At 42.0% G+C, this 10000-nt stretch overlaps 1 protein-coding gene across 14 annotated transcripts in view; it reads left to right on the forward strand.

The window, feature by feature from the left end:
• Window positions 1–10000, forward strand: part of LOC127657480 (calcium/calmodulin-dependent protein kinase type II delta 1 chain-like) — a 79586-nt gene that overhangs the window by 19960 nt on the left and 49626 nt on the right. For all 14 annotated transcript variants that reach the window (XM_052146406.1, XM_052146570.1, XM_052146820.1 and 11 more), the window contains exon 3: window positions 5433–5492. In XM_052146406.1, coding sequence (XP_052002366.1) covers window positions 5433–5492 — 60 coding nt within the window. The remainder of the gene's footprint in view (window positions 1–5432; window positions 5493–10000) is intronic.

Consider the following 10000-nt stretch of genomic DNA (forward strand, 5'->3'; position numbering starts at 1 on the left):
GCAAAATGAATTGTTTTAAAAATATAAATGAGGCTCTTACCCTAATAAGCATTGATATCACAATTGATTGATTGATTTTATTATGCAATGTAGTCACAAGGTAATATGAGAAATAATGAACTGGTCTAATTTTGTGAGTTACACCTGGTCTACACTGGACATGAGCGTTGCGACGCTGCTCGTCAAAAGCAAACCACTCCCATTGTAATGCATGATGAAAGATTACGGTCACCTGTTCTGTTTCTGATGTGCTGTGTGCGGAGGTTTTCGTTCAATCCTGTCTAGACTCAAGTCTGTTTACCGAGCTTCTTGAAGTGTGTGTCAACAGCCGGTGTTGTTCTCCTCCAACTTTAACAAACTGAGTTTCCTTGCCAGCTCTGAACGGATCATCACACATCCACACACATACACAGATGCTTTTCAGACAGTCTTTGCAATACAGGGCAAATTACTGTCAGTGTATGTTCTGAGAGACACATCAGTGAACGGTGACTGGTGTTGTCAAACTCCAAAAAGTACAAAAGAAAGTGCATAAAGGTACATTCATATTACTGCGAGGGGGGAATGCAGGATTCCCTGATGTCTGTTCCTCTCTGAAAGCTATTGTATGCATTTAGAAGACTCTGTAAATGACTTGGGGAACATTTTTGGTTTTAGGCTGTATTTTGTACCCCATAACATGATGAGATCAGTATCAGCCAATATTAATGTTTCCAGCATCTGTCTGATTAGGCCAAAGTGAGACAAATGCTCAGAAAGGCATACTACTATGCTACTCCTGCAGTATGTTTTCAGTATTGCAGAATGCACATTTTCTGTAGGCAAAATGTCCCAGATGAGTGGGACATGGTGTGGCAGTGGCGTAGTGGGCCAAACGCTGCTATATAATTAAATAAATATGCCGTCTGCATGTGCCTCTCACTACAAAGTGAATTAGCGCTCTGCTCACTGTCATCTGCTACAAACGGAGCGTGCAATGCTCATGAAAGGTATGTCTGCACTCATTCACAAGCGCTCACAAGCTCACAGCACATGCAAACGATATATTTTCCTCATTAAATCACGGCGGTTAGTAATCACACTAGGACATAACGTGTTTTTAATTTGTGCCCTGAATGTTTACGAAAAGACATTCGTACGTCAGGTGGTATCAGAGCATTTTTTATGAGCATGAGGACAAGTACATGTACCAAACCTGATTCCGATACCAGTATCAGTATCGGGACATCCCAAGTATACAGTGCACATAGTGCAAAGTATGCAGTATGCAAGTGCTAGTATATATCCTGCATCTTTCACAGCAAAATGTAAGGTCGTTGTGTTCTTGTCAATTCACTCTTGCATGTTTCTCTGGCTTGTTTTCTGTCCGACTGTTTCTTCTGTACTCATTTGTTTGTTATGCAAAATTTGTACCTGCCTAACTACTAGTAGGCACCAGGCCTCTATTGACCTCCTCTGTTGACTTCTTTTAGTGTCATATTTGAATGAGTGAATGAATGAATATTGCATTAGTGTAAGAGCTCTGGCTGTGGCTGTATTGTGGTACAGTGATGCTATCAGACAATACAATGGTACTGTGTTTTATATTCACATAACATGATACTTCAATGGAACTGTGAGGTATTAGTCATAATAATAATACTCTGAAGAGTGCATCACTCCTCCTCTACACGTCAGAACATGTGAGCTACCCACCAGACCACTTCTCAGACCATTTAACACATTTACCATATTTAAATCCTTTTCGCAGAATTACACCGATTTTCCACATAGTCAACATAGACAATGTGAAAAAGTGTGTAGATTCAGTGTTTAGATCAATAGCATGACACTAATTCGTTTTTAATGTCTGAAGTTATTAAAAAATGCATTAAAAATAAAATTCACACAAAGAAATGACTCTAATGCTAAAATGTCTCCGTGGTGTAGCCGTCTGTAGACGGTTCAAATAAAATAGTAAAAACTAAAATGTCACATTAATAGCTGAAAGTCTTGAATTAATGGGAATAATCTTTAAATGATAAAAAGCCATTTTAAACAAAAACATTGTTAATATTTGAAAACTGTTCATATGTCTGCATTATGCATGTCAATGGACAGTTGACTTGGTTTGACAACTTTTGAAAATCGCTGCCTGCCCCATTTCTGGCATTCTCTCTCTCTCTCTCTGTCAGATGGGACCGGACTGAACTGGGTCAATGCAACACTTAAAATATGCAAAAAAACTAGATTTGAATAAAAAACTCTCCATCGGGGACATTTAATGAAGAACACGGCATATTGCTACACTTTTCTAGTAATGAGGAGAGTAGAAATTGATGATACCAGTCTAGTGTGATCCTTGATTAGATTGGGTTAGCCTTTTTAAATGGGTTCCTGTAGCTCAACTGGTAAATCATGGTCCTAGCAACACCAAAGTCATGCGTTTGATTCCCAGTAAAATGTATACCTTGAATGCACTGTAAAGCTGTCTTCTAAATGCGTGAATATAAATTGACTTGAAGCCACAAACGGGGGAGGATTGTTACTTTGCTGTCGGGATTGCAAGCGAACAGTGTAATCCTGTTATGTCACAGATTACCCCAGATTCCCTCATGAAATGAACCCAACAACTGCCCACAGAATCCTTGTTACAGTGTGTCTGATTGACCCAATGATGTGCAGAATATGCAGCTTTGTGAAATTTGACCTGATTGGACAGACTCCAGGCAGCATGCTGTGACTCATCACTCAGTCGAGTGGCCGGGATTACGACTGCAAAAGCACATCTAATTAAAGCCCTGGAGTTTGGACTTCTAAGACAAACATTCTTATTGGCTAAGAAGCATCTGAAGTGATTGCTGATTGGTGGATTTGAGATAAAAAGGCATTTTGGGATTATAAATATAGGCTAAGAGTTTTAGTGGTGCTTTACTATTACTCATACTTGGGGTTAGGGATTTTTCATAACCAAAATACGATACAATAAAACGGGTTGGAAAATCCCAGTTTAATTAAACCAGATTAACATAAATGCTCTTTAGATTTAAGTCATTAGGCAACCACCTCACAATCTACCCAGAACACCCTAGCAGCTCCCTAGCAGACACTCAGAGTAAGTAAGGCCCTGACAACCACTCAGAATGCCCTAACAATGCCCTGACAACCACCCAGAACACCCTAGCAATGCCCTGACAACCACTCAGAACACCCTAGCAACCACCTACCAAAGCCTTAGTAACTACTCTGAACACCCTAGGAATGACCTGACAACAACTCAGAACACCCTACCAATGCCCTGACAACCACTCAGAACACCCTAGCAACCACCTACCAAAGCCTTAGTAGCTACTCTGAACACCCTAGGAATGACCTGACAACAACTCAGAACACCCTAACAGTGCCCTGACAACCACTCAGAACACCCTAGCAACCACTTACCAAAGCCTTAGTAGCTACTCTGAACACCCTACCAATGCCCTGACAACCACTCAGAACACCCTACCAGTGCCCTGACAACAACTCAGAACACCCTACCAGTGCCCTGACAACCACTCAGAACACCCTAGCAACCACTTACCAAAGCCTTAGTAGCTACTCTAAACACCCTACCAATGCCCTGACAACCACTCAGAACACCCTACCAGTGCCCTGACAACAACTCAGAACACCCTACCAGTGCCCTGACAACCACTCAGAACACCCTAGCAACCACTTACCAAAGCCTTAGTAGCTACTCTGAACACCCTACCAATGTCCTAACAACCACTCAGAACACCCTAGCAACCACCTACCAAAGCCTTAGTAGCTACTCTGTACATCCTAGGAATGACCTGACAACAACTCAGAACACCCTACCAATGCCCTGACAACCACTCAGAACACCTTAGCAACCGCCTACCAAAGCCTTAGAAGCTACTCAGAACTCCCTACAAATGCCCTGTTGTGGTGAGAAGGGCAGGGCCGAGCGGCATCTGGCCAGAGCGAGGCCGGGAAGATAAGTGGTGAATGAGATCCACCTGTGTGCCACACCGGTCTCGTGTTCCAGTGAAGTGCGGCAGGAGCATTTAAGGAGAGGAGACAGCTGCAGACGGGAGAGAGAGAGAGAGAGAGAGACGCATGGACCTGTGTGTGTGCAACATGACTGCGGGGAAGCGGTGCATTTAGTTTTGTCTTTTAAGTTGTATAATAAATGGTTACGTGTTTGTCAAGCTAGTCCCAGCTTCCTCCTTCCATGATTTCCATGAATTGTTGCATTGGTGCCGAAACCCAGGACGGATGCGCTGTCGTGGAGTCCTCGCCTCTGCCATCCACCAGGAGTATGAGCCGTTGCCGTCTGCCAGGGGATGGAGGAATCCCTGCTGTCTGTCAGAAGCCGGAGGAACCGCTGCCATCTGCCAGGAAGCGTAGGAGCCATTGCCGACCACCAGGGGACGGAGGATTCGCGGCCGTCCGCCTGGAGGCAGAGGAACCGCTGCCATCCGCCAGGGGATGGAGGAGTGGCTGAGGACCAGTCGACACCATGTCCAGTGCTGGCTCTCTCTCTGCTTTCTTCCCCCCGTCCTGTTCCACTCTCAGTCTCAGAGACCGGTGTGGCATGGGGGGGAACTCATTCACCACTTATTTTCCCGGCCTCACTCTGCCCAGACGCCAGTCGGCCCTGCACTGCTCACCACACCCATTAACCACGTAGCAACACCTTAGTAGCCACTCAGAACACCCTAGAAATGCCCTGACAACCACTCAGAACAACTTAGCAAGCACCTAGCAACACATTAGTAGCCACTCAGAACCCTAAGAATGCCCTGACAACAACTCAGAACGCACTACCAATGCTCTGACAACCACTCAGAACACCCTAGCAACCACCTAGCAACATATTAGTAGCCACTCAAAACCCTAAGAATGCCCTGGCAACAACTCAGAACACCCTAGCAACCACCTAGGAATGCTTTAGTAGCCATTTGGAAGTCGTAACACCATAGCAATGCCCTGACAACCACTCAAAACAGCTTAGCAACCACCTAGCAACACTTAGTAGCCTCTCAAAACACCCTGATGAACTCTTGGAACACCTTAGCAATCATATAGAAATGATCTGACAACCATCCATAACACCCTAGTGTTATAGTAATGAGTTTTGCAAGGCCAAGCGCACTTAAATTGTTTTTCAGAAAACTTTCTCTTGATTGTGAAACAGGTCATTATTGATGTTCAAATTCAGCCTATTTGCTATTATTTCATATTTTCACCCAGCGGAGCCTAAAACAAACATTGTGGAATTTGTTTTTTACACAATGCCTGGGAAACTTTAATCAAAAGTATTATTTCCTTGTTTGTATATTCTCATTGGATGCTTTTTCTTGACCTTTCATAAATCATTTGTCATGTGATATTTATTGTAGTTTGCTATTATGTAAACACTAATGTCTTTTTTCACTTTTGTTTTGCAGATCACCAAAAGCTGGAAAGAGAGGCCAGAATTTGTCGCCTGCTAAAGCATCCCAACATTGGTGAGGGCAAAACACACACACACACACACACACACACACACACACACACACACACACACACACACACACACACACCCACACACAATGATAGAGAAGAACATACTTCATGCAAGGACTGTATGCAAATGCAGACGTAAATACATGTCCAACACATCGCAAGCTTTCATTCCTGTTGATCATAACGTTCTTGCATCTTTGTGGCGGTAACAAACCTCAGTCCTCAAAGGGGCGATAAGAGGTTCCTTCAAATGTCTGCACTATAAAACCAAATATGCTGTTATTCAGGTCTCCTTCTGTAGAAGAAGACAGTTTGTGCTAATATTCACTATAGCACCCCTAGTGGCAACAATGAGAATGCAAAGTATACTTGTGTTAGATGATGAAAAGCAATCTGACACAGTTTAGAACGCAAAATCAAGCGTTCTTAGCTTGTAGCGTCTGTGTTCACATACTACTTGCATAGATGATGTTTCCAGCCTTAATTCGATCTACGTACTGTACATAGACTAGTGAATATCTACATTGAGACAATTAGTTCTCCCAGCAAGTTCACATTCACAAGGTTTCCAGTGATTCATCTTAATTAGGTCACTAAAATTGACCTGTTGCGATGAAGGTGGTAAAAGCTAAAATTGGCCAAGCTTTGTCTGCCCACACTCACCCACCTCCAAGCCAGCTGCAGGATTACAGGCGTGGGTGTTTTCTAGCCATAATTACGGCTATAACACATAGCTACAGATAAACTGAAATATTTGGTAGCGCATTCCCGCCCCCATATGTTCATCTCTTTACACAAGAACACTGAGCCATTGAAACGAGCAACAGTTTTGATCTGTTTCATTCCAGATCTTACAATAGACAAGTGTTCAAAACCTTCTTTGTCTTCAGTGAGGTTCAGAAATGTGCTCCTTTAAATGAAATTATGCTGGATTTCATCCATACTATGCAGTAGGCTACTGTAGACTCACCTTATAATCTTATGATCTATTAGTAGTTTTAGAGTACTTTTATAAGTGATTGTATTCTTAGACAGACCTATGATATATACTGTATATATGTTGCAGCTGTTGATTTCATTTGTGAATTTAGTGTGATTTAGTTTTATGCAGAAAAAAATGCAATTAATTGTGCCCCCGATCCGTATGTATAATCAGTGTTCCTACTAGAGATGTGCACGGATAGTTGACATTCGACGTGCTACATTTACATTTATGCATTTGGCAGACGCTTTTATCCAAAGCACTTATTACAGGGGCATTCCCCCCAGAGCAACCTGGAGTTAAGTGCCTTGCTCAAGGGCCCTACAGTGGCATCTTGACCCCCTGACCTTCTGGTCAGTAACCCTGAGCCTCAACCACTGAGCCACCACTGCCCCACCAATAGTGCTACTATTCGAAAATCAAAATCACTATTCGGTTATTCTACGTGGGCAATACAGGTCTGTAACCTGACCCGAGCTCGACGATTTCCAACAAACCGTCAGGTTTTCTGTCCGGGTTTGGGTCAGTTTTTCAAGTATAGAGTGAGTTATGGGCTGTTCAAATATGCTTTTGTGTGCATCTGCGCTGTTTCTCTATAATAGATCAGTAGCCTAGTTTCCATCCACCTTTCGTGCTATTTTGTTATCGACAAAGTGAAAATGCGAAAATTAAAATTGCGACATTTGCCGCCTTCTGCCCGTTTCCATTCAAATGGCCTTTTATCGATAGAAAGGGTGTGCGTGATGAAGTCTTGCCTAAAAAAAACTATTTGTCACATATGCTTTGGTTTAGCGAAATCAGCCCTGAAGCCGTTTCCATTCAGAAATGTGTGTATATCGCTAATTTACCTTCCAGATGTCTCTAATATTTTTCCTCTGAAGTTTTGACAATTCATTAAAATTAGACAGTTTACTATCATTTTAATGAACAAATAAAAGCAATCAGAAGACGAGGAATTGCAATCAAAAGGGAGCAGTTGTCCTGATGTTGCACTTGGCACCGGTTCTGACCCGTAAGTGGATCATCATGGCCCTGTTCAAGTTGGCAACCTGCCGGCAAAAGTATTGGGGGAAACTTTCTTTCTCAGTATAAGGACATCAATCGATGTGTATATGATGTGTGCACAGATATTAAAGAAACATTGATGCGGTGTTATATCAGGGTTTACATACTTTACATTCCTCCAGTGGCAGCTGCTGGTCTTTCAAAGAGGGGAAGCTCATTTTCGGCCTACATTATAAACTTATTTAAAAATAAATTCTGCCCTACTTGTTTGACTGTTTCATTATGTTTAGTCACTTGAATGCGAGCACCTTCATTGATTGCATGCTCAACCCTGATCCTGCCCTTGCAACTTAATCTTGCACATGCACTCAAATGTTCATTGCTCTTTTCATGTCTTTTATATGCCCTGTCAAAGTTAGACAGATCTCCAAACCCCACTTTTGACCAAACAACACATCCGTGAGATGGTTTCATCAAGAGGCATGGCCAGCAGTACATTTTATTTGTCACAGCACTTCCAGTCAGCCAGCTAACTTTGTCATACCAGGAGAGCTGAAAAGACTTGTTATTTTTCCCTATTTTTTGCACTAAATCAATCTTAGGTGTTGATCTGCCCTGCTGTTTAATTCTAATTTTTTCCTCGTAAGGAAGACTTTCAAATGGCTTCGCCAAAATCAGGTCGACAATATTAGCACCGTCTGCCATCGTGCGCAGTTTCATCCGTACGACGCTAGCCTAGCCTACTGTATGAATGAATGAATGAACGAACGAACGAACGAACGAACGCTCTAAAACAAAATATATTAAACTTGGTAAAACTGAAACAAGGAATGTGGTGTATAATTGTGTGAAATGTATTATGCAAATTGACTAGCAATTTCGCCAAACAAATATAAAGAAATAGGTTGCAGCAGTTTGTCTTTCGACTACACTTGAGAAATCCGCGATGGGACTGAGCGCGAAATAGCTTCAGTGACTTCTTATAGTACAGATTCGCTGTCAATCAAAAGGAGATGCAGTCTTTCGACAGATCCTCCAATCATCACGCGGAAGCCGGAGTCCGGGCCAGCCCACTCCTCATTCACCCCCAGAGACGCTGAGCGTCCGTGGGCGGGACATAATCGCAGCATTTATCCAATGACCGTCTATTTTCGGAGCACTGAAAAAAACTGTTCAGAGCAGCCCCGTTGAAGTCAATGGATGCTCGGCTTCAACAGGGAAATGCACTGACGCTACGGGAATGTATGAGAAGTAAATCGAGTCAGCCGACCTGCTATATGTAATGATCTGATTCTGAACGAACTCGTCTTCGAGATGAACGTGTTCTAACGCATTTTTAGTCAATAAATTGTTTACACAATAGTACATATTTGACCATTATTTTTTTGACATTATAGGGGAAGCTGAGCTTCCCTTGCAGTCTTAAAGAAATCACCACTGCATTCCTCATATTCAATATTTTGAACAATCATCGAATCGAAAGCATCGCCTTCACAACTGCATCATGTCTTGCATAATATTGATGCATTGATATTTCTCTCACTTTTAACGACCAACTGAACTTGATTATCATCTCAAATTTATTTTAGCTTCAAAATGCAAATGTACATTTTCTGAAGATTTAGTAAATGGGATCCGAGTTAAAGAGGGTTCGATTAAAGTATTTAAACGTATTAAAATGTTCAAAAGCTCGTTTTCTGAAAGTGAACTCGGCAGTGTACAAATAGTTCTGATAGTTTATAGTCTTGAGAAAAGTCCAGAACATTCCGAGAACGTCATTCAGACGACTTTATTCCTCTACAGAACAGGGCAAAGCTCGATTAAGTTTGTGTAAAAGGCATATATAGGTCTGTTTCGTTTGTTCATGTTTGTAATTTAATTCTTTCTGACGCAGTGTCCTAAAAACACGTATGACGAGAGGCGCTGAAAACTAGAGAGACGCAACACAACCGAAGTTAGACGCTCCAAAAGCTTCCGTGTGATGCGACTATCCCTTTGAGTTTGTTTGTTTGTTTTCTCACTTTATTATGAAATATATGAGAACATTCTGACTTTAATACCTCCATACTCTAGATTGTAAATGTATGGTCAGCAGTCACATATTCATCATAACAGCATCCGTCACTCATGACACAAAACCCTGCGGCTTTCCTAAACTAACAGAGGGAGTTCTCCTCTCCAAAGCAACAATTCAATGGAAAGCCATTCCCTTTCTGTTGCTATGGCAACAGATTCAGGCAGCCTACTGTATCATAGATGAGAGGAGATTCATTAGATCTTCATACAGGGGGATTCCTTGCTGTCACCTTTTCTCCCATGCAATCCACATTTCCCAAACAAAGGTCAATCCCTGGGTACAGGAACTCTCGGAAACAACATAGCAACATGTGATCATGCTGTAACGAAACCTTGATTTGGAAAAAGTTATTATTTATGGATAAATCAATACATATACTGTAAATGCACATATACATAGTATTACATAATTAGATTAGCATCAGGCTAACGTCAGACTTTACTGAG

Source organism: Xyrauchen texanus, chromosome 1, assembly GCF_025860055.1.
Source record: "Xyrauchen texanus isolate HMW12.3.18 chromosome 1, RBS_HiC_50CHRs, whole genome shotgun sequence".
NCBI lineage: Eukaryota > Metazoa > Chordata > Actinopteri > Cypriniformes > Catostomidae > Xyrauchen > Xyrauchen texanus.